The 13,613-nt window shown below is 42.1% G+C and overlaps 1 protein-coding gene across 1 annotated transcript in view; it reads left to right on the top strand.

Moving 5' to 3' along the window:
• The window catches only part of LOC140735016 (ankyrin repeat and BTB/POZ domain-containing protein 3-like), a 145,469-nt gene that overhangs the window by 48,337 nt on the left and 83,519 nt on the right, over positions 1 to 13,613 (top strand). Inside the window, exon 2 of the mRNA XM_073059849.1 lies at positions 8,683 to 8,808. Coding sequence (XP_072915950.1) covers positions 8,683 to 8,808 — 126 coding nt within the window. The remainder of the gene's footprint in view (positions 1 to 8,682; positions 8,809 to 13,613) is intronic.

The raw sequence follows: 13,613 nt of genomic DNA, 5'->3' as shown, positions 1-13,613 counted from the left end.
GTTGATTGGGGAAATAATGACTGACAGGGAAAGTCAAAGCTAATGTAAAAGCAAGTGAGGGCATGCAACAAAGCAAAAATTGGCAGGAAGACAGAAGGTTGGGAAGCTTTTAAAACCCTACAGAGGCAACTAAAAGAATCATTAGAAGGGAAAAGATGAAATGTGAAAGCAAGCTAGCACTCAGTGTCAGTAAGATGAAGGAGCTGATTGTGGACTTCAGGAAGGGTAAGGCAAAGGAACATATACCAATCCTCATAGAGGGATCAGAATTGGGAGAGCGAGCAGCTTCAAGTTCCTGGGTGTCAAGATCTCTGAGGATCTAACCTGGTCCCAACATATTGATGTAATTATAAAGAAGGCAAGACAGCAGCTATTCTTTATTAGGAGTTTGAAGAGATTTACTAAGAAATACACTCAAACTTCTATAGTTGTACCGTGGAGAGCATTCTAACAGGCTGCATCACTGTCTGATATGGAGGGGATACTGCACAGGTTTGAAAGAAGCTTAATAACATTGTAAATCTAGTCAGCTCCATCTTGGGCACTAGCCTACAAACTATCCAAGACATTTTTAGGGAGCTGTGTCTCAGAAAGGCAGCATCGATTATTAAGGACCTTCAGTACCCAGGGCATGCCCTTTTCTCACTGTTACCATGAGGTAGGAGATATAGAAGCCTGAAGGCGCACGCTCGGCAATTCAGGAACAGCTTCTTCCCCTCTGCCATCCGATTCCTAAATGGACTTTGAAGCTTTGGACACTACCTCACTTTTTAATATACAGTATTTCTGTTTTTGCACATTTTAAAAAATCTATTCAATATACATAATTGATTTACTTGTTTATTTATTATTATTTTTATTTTATTTATTATTTTTTTCTCTCTGCTAGATTATGTATTGTATCGAACTGTTGCTGCTATGTTAACAAATTTCACGTCACATGTCAGTGATAATAAACCTAATTCTGAAATAATATCAAAGTGGATAGAAAAACTTTTTTCAAATATGTAAAAAATAAAAGACAGACGAGAGTGGATGTAGGATCGCTAGAAAATGAGGCCGGAGAAATAATAACGAGGGACAAGAAGATGGCAGATGAACTAAATGAGTATTTTGCATCAGTCTTCACATTGGAAGACATTAGCAGTGTGCCAGATGTTGAAGAGTGTGAAGGGAGAGAAGTGAGTGCAGATACTGTTAGGAAGGAGAAGGTGCTCAAAAAGCTGAAAGACTTTAAAGGTACATAAGTCACCTGGACCAGATGAACTGCACTTAGGGTTCTGGAAGAGGTAGCAGTAGAGATTGTGCAAAAGCAAACACGAGGAAATCTGCAGATGCTGGAAATTCAAGCAACACACGCAAAATGCTGGTGGAACACAGCAGGCCTGAAACGTCGACAGTGCTTCTCCTTATAGATGCTGCCTGACCTGCTGTGTTCCACCAGCATTTTGTGTGTGTTGATAGAGATTGTGGATGTATTAGTAATGATCTTTCAAGAATCATTGGATTGTGGCATGGTTTAAGAAAGGAGGGAGGCAGCAGAAAGGAAATTATAGACCAGTTAGTGTTAAGGATGAGGTGATGGAGTACTAGATGACACAAGACAAGATAGGACAAAGTCAGCATGGTTTCCTTAAGAGAAAACCTTGCTTGATGAACTTGTTAGAATTCTTGGAAGAGTTTATATGTAGGAAAGTTAAAGGGAATGCAATGGATATTGTATATTTGAATTTTTAAGAAGGCCTTTGACAAGATGCCACACATGAGGCTGCTTACCAAGTTAAGAGCCCATGGTATTACAGGAAGGTTACTAACATGGTTAGAGCATTAGCTGATTGGTAGGAAGTAGTGAGTGGGAATAAAAGGATCCTTGTCTGGTTGGATGCCAGTGACTAGTGGTGTTCTGCAGGGGTTGGTGTTGGAACTGCTTCTTTTTATGCTGTATAGCAATGATTTAGATGATGAAATAGATGGCTTTGTTGAGGAAACAGGCAGAATACAGAAGGACTTAGACAGATTAGGAAAATGGCCAAGAAAGAGGCAAATAAAATATCATGTTGGAAAATGCATGGTCATGCATTTTGGTAGAAGAAATAAATGTGCAGACTATTTTCTTAATGGGGAGAAAATTCAAAAATCTGAGATGCAAAGAGACTTGGGAGTCCTAGTGCAGAACACCCTGAAGGTTAACTTGCAGATTGAGTCAGTGGTGAGGAAGGTAATGCAATGTTAACACTCATTTCAAGAGGTCTAGAATACAAGAACAGGGATGTGATGCTGAGGCTTTATAAGGCACTGGTGAGGCCTCACCTTGAGTATTGTGAAGAGTTTTGGGCTCCTCATCTCAGAAAGGATGTTCTGTCATTGGAGGAGGTTCAGAGGGGTTTCACAAGGATGATTCCAGGAACAAAAGAGCTATATGAGGAAAGTTTGATTGTACTGGGCCTGTACTCGTTAAAATTTAGAAAGATGAGGGAGTGGTCTTATTGAAACCTTTTGAATGTTTAAAGGTCTAGACAGAGTAGATGTGGAAAGGATGTTTCCCATGATGGGGTAGTCTATGACTTGGGGGCACAGTATCAGGATGAAGGGGTGTCCATTTAAAACAGATGCTGAGAAATTTCTTCAGCCAGAGGGGGGTGAATTTGTGGAATTTGTTACCACAGGCATCTGTGGAGGCCAGGTCATTGTGTGTATTTAAGGCAGAGATTGATAGGTTCTTGGTTGGATGCAGTATTAAAGGCTATGGGGAGAAGGCTGGGGAGTGGGGCTGAGGAGGGAAAAAAGGATCAGCCATGATGGAATGGTGGAGCAGACTCAAATGGCCTAATTCTGCTCCAATGTCTTATGGTCTTATTTCCATCCCCTTCATTGGCTGAACCTGTCCCAGCCCATTTGTGGCATTGAAATGCCCTGACCCATTTGCTGCTGAACCTCACTTGTGGCTTGCTCTCTGCTGTAACTAAGGCTCTTCTGACTGGTCTCGCCCAAAGCTCTGCTGCTGTCGAGAGCAGTAGTCCTCAGGCTAAGAATGAGATCTATGCTCGAGAGTAACACAAAATGCTGGAGGAGCTTTGCAGATCCATGGAGGGAAATTTCAGGCTGAGACCCTTTATCACAGGGTTGTTTTAGGAAGGATGTGGAAGTGTTAGAGTGCAGAGGTGATTTACCAGGATGCTGTCTGGACAGGATGGATTAAGAGAGCTAAGGCTTTTCTCTTGAGTGAAGGAGGATGAGAGGTGACTTTACAGAGGTGTACAAGACTGATAAGAGACATAGAAACATAGAAAATAGGTGCAGGAGTAGGCCATTTGGCCCTTCGAGCCTGCACCGCCATTCAGTATGATCATGGCTGATCATCCAACTCAGAACCCTGTACCTGCTTTCTCTCCATACCCCCTGATCCCTTTAGCCACAGGCCGTATCTAACTTCCTCTTAAATATAGCCAATGAACCGGCCTCAACTGTTTCCTGTGGCAGAGAATTCCACAGATTCACTACTCTCTGTGTGAAGAAGTTTTTCCTCATCTCGGTCCTAAAAGGCTTCCCCTTTATCCTTAAACTGTGACCCCTCGTTCTGGACTTCCCCAACATTGGAAACAATCTTCCTGCATCTAGCCTGTCTAATCCCTTTAGAATTTTATACGTTTCAATAAGATCCCCCCTCAGTCTTCTAAATTCCAGTGAGTATAAGCCTAGTCGATCCAGTCTTTCTTCATATGAAAGTCCTGCCATCCCAGGAATCAATCTGGTGAACCTTCTCTGTACTCCCTCTATGGCAAGAATGTCTTTCCTCAGATTAGGGGACCAAAACTGCACACAATATTCTAGGTGTGGTCTCACCAAGGCCTTGTACAACTGCAGTAGAACCTCCCTGCTCCTGTACTCAAATCTTTTTGCTATGAATGCCAACATACCATTTGCCTTTTTCACCGCCTGCTGTACCTGCAAGTCCACTTTCAATGACTGGTGTACAATGACACCCAGGTCTCGTTGCATCTCCCCTTTTCCTAATTGGCCACCGTTCAGATAATAATCTGTTTTCCTGTTCTTGCAACCAAAGTGGATAACCTCACATTTATCCACATTAAATTGCATCTGCAATGAATTTGCCCACTCACCTAACCGATCCAAGTCACCCTGCATCCTCTTAGCATCCTCCTAACAGCTAACATCGCCGCGCAGCTTCATGTCATCTGCAAACTTGGATATGCTGCATTTAATTCCCTCGTCTAAATCATTAATATATATTGTAAACAACTGGGGTCCCAGCACTGAGCCTTGTGGTACCCCACTAGTTACTGCCTGCCATTCTGAAAAGGTCCCGTTTACTCCCACTCTTTGCTTCCTGTCTGCCAACCAATTCTCTATCCACATCAATACCATACCCCCAATACCTTGTGCTTTAAGTTTGCACACTAATCTCCTGTGTGGGACCTTGTCAAAAACCTTTTGAAAATCTAAATATACCACATCCACTGGCTCTCCCCTATCCACTCTACTAGTTACATCTTCAAAAAAATTCTATAAGATTTGTCAGGCATGATTTTCCTTTCACAGAGTGGACAACTCCCATTTCTTCCAAGGTAGAAATGGGGACATGATCCAAGGGGTGGTTGGAGGAAAATATAGTGGGGAATATCAGAAGTAGGTTTTTTTTGGAGTTGTGGGTCTGTGGAACGTGCTGCCAGGTATAGTAAAAATAGATACATTGGGGGTATTTAAGAAACTCTGTGATATGTACATGGATAATAGAAAAATTAAGGGCTATGTGAGAGGGAAAGTTTGGATTGATCTTAGAGTAGGTTAAAAGTTCGGCACAGCATTGTGGGCTGAAGGACCTGTATTGTACTGTAGTGTTCTACAGTATGTTCTGTTGTTACTTTCCTCCATAGATGCTGCCTGATCTGTTCAGTTCCTCCAGCATTTTGTGTAAGTTACTCCAGACTTCAAGCATCTATAGGATCTGTCCCCTCCACACAAGAGTATCTTTGACCCCATACTGAGCCACCAGTGGCTCTGCCAGCTCTTCTGCTCCAGGCTGCAGCCTGAGAATGTTCTATTTGAACTGGATAGAAGCCAAGCTAAACTCAGTTGTGGGCACACCCATTAGGAGCAACCTCACACAAACACTACCGGAGGAGCTTGAAAATCCAGACTCGACCATCTCTCAGCTTTCCACCTTAAATCTGGGTGTATTTTTGATGTGGCACCGTACTTGACTCAGACCATAGAAACCAGGAGTGTGGAGCAATTTTAGTATGACAAATGTGGAGCTTACTAATCTCCACATTGGGAAACTGGTCCAATAAAAATATTAAAAGCCTCCATCACTAATTCTTCCCAGATCTGACAACACTCACTGCATCACTGTCTAGTACGGGGGGAGTGGGGATGGAGGTGGTGGTTGTGGACTACTGTGCAGGATCGAAGCTGCAGAGTTGTAGACTTGGTCAACTTCATCATGGAGACTAGCCTCCCCAGAATCCAGGACATCTTCAAGGAGCAATGCCTCAAAAAGCCGGCATCCCCTTAGAGGACCCCATCACCAGGGCATGTCATCCTCTCATTACTACCATCAGAAGGAGGTACAGGAGCATGAAGACACACAGTCAGTGACTCAGGAACAGATTCTCCCCTTCTGCAATCCAATTTCTGAATAGATATTGAACCCATGAACAGTACCTCATTCTTTTTAAAAACTGCATTGCTTAGTTTAACTATTTAATATATACTTATTGTAGTTCACGTCCTTTTCTCTGTTATTGTATTGCAATGTACTGTTGCCACAAGAACAACAAATTTCAGGACAAATGCTAGTGATATTAAACTTGATTCTCCTCCATGGCCTCCTCTACTGTCAAGATGAAGCCACACTCAGGTTGGAGGAACAGCACCTTATATTCTGTCTGGGTAGCCTCCAACCTGACGGCATGAACATTGATTTCTCTAACTTCCATTAATGCCCCTCCTCCCCTTCTTACCCCATCCCTTATTTATTTATTATTTTTTCCTTTTTTTTCTCTTTTCTCTCTCTGCCCCTCTCACAATCACTCCTTGCCTGTTCTCCATCTCCCTCTGGTTCACCCCTCCCCCTTTCTTTCTCCCTAGGCCTCCCTTCCCATGATCCTTTCCCTTCTCCAGCTGTGTATCCCTTTTGCCAATCAACTTTCCAGCTCTTAGCTTCACCCCCACCCCTCCAGTCTTCTCCTATCATTTTGGATTTCTCCCTCCTCCTCCCACTTTCATATTTCTTACTATCTCATCTTTCAGTTAGTCCTGATGAAGGGTCTCAGCCCAAAACATCAACTGTACTTCTTCCTGTTGATGCTGCCTGGCCTGCTGCGTTCCACCAACATTTTGTGTGTGTTGTCTGATCACATGCCAACTTCTACTTATACCTCGTTCACTCCCACACCCCCCCCCCCCCCCCCCCCCCGCCCCCACCACCAAACTCCAATTCTGGCTTCTTCCTCCTTCCTTTCCAGTCCTGATGCAGGTCTTGGCCCGAACCATCAAGTGTTTATTCCTCTCCAGAGATGCTGCCTGACCTGCTGAGTTCCTCCAGCATTTTGTCTGTTGCTCTCGATTACCAGCTTCTGCAGAATCGCTTAAATTTTAATATTAATCGGGAGTTGAAATGAAAGCAGCCATTGTATCTCCTGCAGTGAATTCGCTGACTCTGAGTTGCCTCTTCTCCAAACACTGAGTTAGTATGTTGTGTAGTCTGAGTGAAATGTGAAGGCTGGACTGCAGATGCTGGAAATCTTGAGCAACACACACATGTTGTAGGAAATCCTCCAGCACTTTGTGTATGTTGCCTGAGTGAAATGTGATACTGACGACTACAGTGCAGAATTATTCATAACCCCAGAATGATTAAATAACAAGTTTATTTCTATCGTATCTTTAACACAGTTTCAAAGCTTTTTGATAGCTAATCGGTATAGTAATGTGAGACCATTTGCTCAGTGCTTCCAGAGGCTGCAATATATTAATGAGCAGGTGATCTGTTTCAATGGTGATAGAGGCTTCCCTGCCTGCTGCTGAGCAAAGTTTAACCTTTCAGTTAAGGGAGGAGCCCCTGGTGTTGCTGTGCAGTGTGCCTAAGATGTTTGTGCTCTGGTCTCCAGAGTGGGGCTTGAACCCACACCCTTGACCTGTCCATCGATCCAAGGCTGACATTGACAATTGAACTTTCATCATGGCACTTGGAGAACAAAAGGAATAGACTGCTTCTGATGTACAATAACCTGGTGGTCACCTAGGACATTTTGAGTGGTCTGTCCAAATATAGTATGTTTTCTACTCTGGTTTGGTGGGTTCTGAGGTCCATGTGGGAGCCACTGATTAAAATAGCAACCACAGTCACTGAAGGTCATGCATCCTCTGCAGAAAAGAAACTTTAAGTGCTTTAGGTTAAAGCCCTTCTGACAGAGATGCTTGACCTGAGTGTTGTCAGCAGTCATGTCCACCAGGTTTCCACATCTCCAGTTGTTTTAATTGGAGTGTCACATTAAACTTTCTGAAAGTTCTAAACCTGAGCCTGTTCTCTCTATGGCCTGTTAGTGAGTTACTGGTGAATTGCTGCTGTTTCCGAATTCCAGCTTAGTCACGTGCAGGCAGCAAGTCACAGCAGTCTGCATTGTGTTTGCTCTACCATTCCAACAACCCCACTCTCCTGCTTTCTTCCCATAACCTTTGAAACCCTTACTAATCCAGAATGTATTAACTTCCACATTAAATCTACCCAATGACTTGCCCTCCACTGCCATCCGAGACACAGAATTCCACAGATTTGCCACCCTGGGTAAAGAAATTACTCCATCTCCTTTCTAAAGAGGTATCCTCTATTGTGAGGCTGTGCCCTTTGGTCCTAGATCAAATCCACTCCGCGTCCACCCTACTTAAAGATTTCTGTATTCATTGGGTTCAATGAGATCCCCCTTATTTTTCTGAACTCCAGCAAGTATAGACCCAAAGTCTTCAAGCACTCCTGTTACAGATGCACCTTAATCCATCACAGATTTCCCACTAGCCCTATATTGGAGGGGAATAATTAATACCAGCCAACTTGCACACCTTTGGGATGAGGGAGGAATGCAGTCCACCTGGGAAAACCCACAGTCGTCAGCACCGTGAGTCAGAATCAAACCTGGAACTGTGTGATAGCACCAGTCCTTGCTGTAGCACCACTGTCTACGTTTGACTTCTGCTGTGAAACCAAAGAGAAATGGCAAATAGGAAGTCCCAGAGCAAGGTCATAGGACAGTGCAGCACAGGAACAGGCCCTTCAGCCCATCATGTAGTACTGTACTCAATTAAACTAATAATTAAATGCTGCACTACACTAATCCCCTCATCTTGTGGTTTGATCAGTGGGTGGATCACTGACCCTAACTTTGCCCACCATGACAGAACATCAGTCTAACCCCACCACAACAGCCTTTCCAGCCCATCAGGGATGTGATCTCTCTCTCTGACTCCAGTGGTCATGTTACTTGGTAATCTTGTGTCTGGTAGGATGTCTAGTTGGGAGTTTATCCACCCACGAGCAGAACTCGGTATTTTCTTCCATGTAGAGTATGAAACCCCTCTAGTGGCAGAGGGGTGAAGTTTTGTCTATGGGCAGGGACTGCAAAATGATGCCCGTGTCACAGTATTCCTCTCATTTTCCTGCAGGGGTCCTCACCCTGTCTGAGACACTGGAGCCAACCCCAGAGGGGACCGCGCTGTACAGCCATCCTGAGCGACAGAGCTTGGAGCAGGCATTACTGGTTACTCGTGTGGAAAACGTCACTGAGCTGAGTGAGTATTCATCCATCACTGTGACCCTGCCAGAGTTCAGGAACATGGTTGTGTTGGGTGTTTGTATTGTGCTCTGCCAACTGCTTTGTACACCGTTTGGCTTTAGGCTGGGTGTCAGTGCGTGGAATGCATTGCCAAGGTGGTGGCATATCCATAATGGAAATTTAAGAAACTGTTTGTTAAGCACATGGATCATAGAAAATTATATAGGATTTTAGTGAAAGGTTGACACAACATCGGGGCCTGTACTGTTCTTTGTTCTATTGGGCATGCTACATTGGCACCAGAATGAGTGACAACACTTGTGAGCTGCCCACAGCGCACACTTGGGTGTGTTGTTAACACAAATGAGGCATTTCACGATTTCAATATATGTGTAACAAATAATCTGGAAGCTTGAGCCTTCCATGCCTGAGGTCAAAGACATGGTGTCAGAAAGGGAAAAGGGATTATAAATTAGGCTGGAATTGCAGAGAAGTCTGGGAGGAATGGATAGGATGGGGGGAATACCTTTAGGTGGAGTTGAGTTGGTATGGATTAATAATAACAATTGGCACATCTTCAGAGTCCTAGAACACTACAACCCATCTAACCTGTACTGAACTGTTAGCCTGCCTAATCTCATTGACCTGTACTGGGACCATAGCCCTCTATACCCTTCCCATCCAATTTGACCGACTCTGCATCCACCATTTCCACTGGCAGCTCACTCCACACTCTCACAACCCTCTGAGTGAAGAAGTTTCATCACTGTTCCCCTTAAACATTTCATCTTTTACCCTTAACCCATGACCTTGAATTCTAGTCTTGCCTAATCTCAGTGGAAAAACCCTATTTGCATTTACACTTTCTTTTTTTGTAATTTATTTTTTTATTGAAGTTCATCATCAAACAAACATTTCCATAAGATGTATTTCAGATATTGTACATATATATCATATAATCATATATATCACAAATCTCCACAAAGTATTTATCTGAGGTATACACTTATAGAAAAGAGTGGAAAGAAAAAACAAGCAAAAGGAAAAAACTATGTACAAATAGGGAGTGATCTTTTTTTTTACAACATATTCATTGATTTGTGAGAATAAAATCAGGCCTACGAGGCATTATGTAGTTAAACCATTTTTCCCAGTATGAATCAAATTGTTCCAGCTTAAGATTAACAGATGCTGTTATCTTCTCCATTTCGGAAATGTCCATTGTAATTTCCATCCATGTATTTAAAGTTGGGCTCTCCCGTGATAACCATTTCCTAGTAAGAGTCTTTTTACCAGCCACCAACAGTATATTCATTAAATATTTATCTATTTTCAACCATTCTTGAGGTAGAAATCCAAAATATATGGTCTTACTCTCTAAGGGTATTTCACATTTAAAGATGTCTTGTAGGGCATTGTGTATCCCCCTCCAATAGTTTTTGATAACAGGGCAGTCCCAAAAAATATGATAATGATTCGCATTTTGATTTCCACAATTTCTCCAGCAAACAGGGAGGTTACTATCATTAACAACACACACAAAATGCTGGTGGAACACAGCAGGCCAGGCAGCATCTATAAGGAGAAGCACTGTCGACGTTTCGGGCCGAGACCCTCCTCCAGGACCCTTCGTCTGCCTGGCCTGCTGCGTTCCACCAGCGTTTTGTGTGTGTTTGGGTTTCCAGCATCTGCAGATTTCCTTGAGGTTAATATCATAATGGGATTTCTGAGAGGGTGTAATAAAATATCTTATCAAGTTTGTCCATCCAAATTCCCTCCATTTCTGTGAACTGGTACACTTCCATTGATACCTCCATATTGTTCATTCTTCCTCAGATATAATTACCCCTCCTTCCTTCTCCCATTTTGTTTTAATGTATGAAGTTGAATGTGTTTTAAGATTTGACAACCCCTTATACGTGCTTGAATGATTCTACTACCGTTATCTGAATTATGTGCTTTTCTAAATAGCTCTATCAAGCATGTACTTGCCTTGGTTACATCTTTAAATGTCTTATTAACATATTGTCGCATCTGTAAATACCAATAAAAATCTTGTTTTTTCTAATAAGTGTTTCTCTTCAAGCATTTCAAAACTGAACAGTGTTCCTTCTTTCATTATGTCGCAAAGAACTGTTATTCCTTTAGCTGTCCGGTCCTTAAATCTAGCATCCAATTTACTTGGTGTAAAATCCGAATCATATGCACACCATTTAAGAATTGCAATATCTCCCTCTAGATTATATTCTTTTATAATAGTTTTCCATATTTTAAGAGTCAATTTCACCCATGGGTTATCAATAGTATTTATGTACCTTTGCAGGTTGTTATCAGCTAAAATTGCTTATATGGGGATGGGAAGTACCCATTCCTCAATGTTTTTCCATTGAGTGTCATATGATGGGTTGCACCAACATATCACAGCTCTCAACTGTGCTGCAAAATAATAATCTCTGAGAGAAGGTAGGCCCCAACCCCCCTTATCCTTTGCTAATTGCAAAGTTTTGAGACGAACTCTAGGCCTTTTACCCTGCCAAATATACCTTGATAACATCTTGTTCCATTCATTGAATTGATTTTGATTAATCTCTATTGGTAGGGTCTGAAAGAGATATAACAGCCTGGGCAGTATATTCATTTGAATAGACTCAATCCTTGAACTGAGACTGAAAAAAGGAATCAGGTTACATCTTGCTATATCTTCCTTAATTTTTTTATATAAAGGCTGATAATTACATTCTGATAATTTTGCCAAATCTTTTGGCATAATGATGCCCAAATATTTGAAAGACTCTGTGTGCCATGCCCAGGGATATCTACTTTCAATTTCTCTTGGTGGGCTATAGTTATATGAAAGTAATTGGGTTTTATCTATGTTGATCTTATATCCTGATAATTGACCATATTGTTCAAAGGATTGCATCAATTTAGGTAAAGAGTATGTTGGTTGTCCAAGATAGATCAAAATGTCATCGGCATAACAAGCCAATTTATGCTCTGTCCCTTTAATAGTAATTCCCCTGATATTTTCATTTTGTCTGATGTATTGAGCTAATGGTTCCAGATATAACGCGAAGAGTAGCGGTGACCATGCACAACCCTGTCTCGTGCCCCTTTTTAGGGTAAGACTATTTGATAAATATCCATTGATTTTAATCCTAGCAGTAGCGCATATTTCTCTTCCCTGACACCCTTGAATGTCCGGTACATTGCTGATGTCTTCCTCAGTGAAGACTGATGCAAAATACTCGTTCAGTTCCTCCACCATCTCCTTATCTCCCATTACAATTCCTCCAGCATCATCTTCTATCGGTCCTATAGCTACTCTCACCTGTCTTTTACTCTTTATATACTTGAAAAAGCTTTTAGTATCCTCTTTGATATTATTTGCTAGCTTCCTTTCATAGTTCATCTTTTCCCTCTTAATGACCTTCTTAGTTTCCTTTTGTAAGCTTTTAAAAACTTCCCAATCCTCTGTCTTCCCACTAATTTTTCTTCCTTGTATGCCCTCTGCTTTGCTTTTACTTTGGCATTTGACTTCTCTGTTATAATTACTCTGACTGATTATAACCAGAACAAAATCAAATGTTGCTTTGAGGAAAAAGCTGCAGGACAACTAAAGGAAGTGGTTTTAGTCAGTTGTACAGCATAGAAACAGGCACCTCAGCCCATCCTGTGTATGCCTGCCATCATACCTATCCCACACCTGTATCAATTGTAAAATTTATTTAGATTCAGAATTTGTGAAGCCGGCTTGTTGACTTGTATTGTGGGTACGTTTTGTACAGTGTACTGGAGGACTCTACGTTGGCATCAAGTCATATAGTCAGCTGCAAAACCTAATGATTAACACACTCATGGCCACTGGAACTGAGTAACCAAGGCATCAGGACTCACTGCACCAGGTTCAGGAACAGTATTACCATTCAATCTACAGATCAACACAGGAACACCAGGAGCCACACCGCCAGATTCAGGAACAGTTGTTACCTCAATTATCAGGCTCTTGAACCAAAAGGGATAACTTCATTTGCCCCATCATTAAAATATTCCCCAATCTATGCACTCACTTTCAAAGACTCCATCTCATGTTCTTGATATTTATTGCTTATTTATTATTATTTCTTTCTTTTGTATTTGCACAGTTTGTGCCTTCTGCATACTGGTTGATTGCCCAAGTAGGTGTGGTCTTTCACAGAGTCTGTTATGGATTTATTGAAAATGCTCCAAGGGTTGCAGATGGTGTCGTATACGTACTTTGAACTTTTAACACCGAAGTGTAAACATGAATTCAGGTGCTGAAAAGGGAGGAGATACGGCTGACAGTAACACCAGTGACTCAAGACAGGTGACAAGATGCCTGTTAAATCCAGGAGTGATTTACTGAGAGAAGATTCAGTGGCCAACACTCCAGCACATCCTGGAATGACAATTGGGAAAGAGTTCCAGAGAAGCACACAAAGTGCTGGAGGAACTCAGCAGGTCAGACAGCATCCACGGACAGGAATAACGAGTTGATGTTTCAGGCTGAAACCCTTCTGAGTTCCAGAGAACTCAGAGAATAACATCCATCACTGATTTATTTTGATCTGTTGGCAAAGGTCAATCATATTTCTAAGTTCACGTTTGATTGTCATTCAACCATACACATGAATACAGCCATACCAAACAGCATTCCTCCAGGTCAAGGTCATAAAACACAGTACCAAGAGTCACACACAACACAAGGCACATATAATTGTAATAGCTAGATTTACACTAGAAAAAGCACAAGTTCAAAAGTCATGCAAATATTTCAGCTCAGTGGAAGGGGTCAAGGAA

The sequence above is a fragment of the Hemitrygon akajei genome, chromosome 10 (genome assembly GCF_048418815.1).
Source record: "Hemitrygon akajei chromosome 10, sHemAka1.3, whole genome shotgun sequence".
Lineage (NCBI taxonomy): Eukaryota > Metazoa > Chordata > Chondrichthyes > Myliobatiformes > Dasyatidae > Hemitrygon > Hemitrygon akajei.
This window is presented reverse-complemented; position numbering and strand designations above follow the sequence as displayed.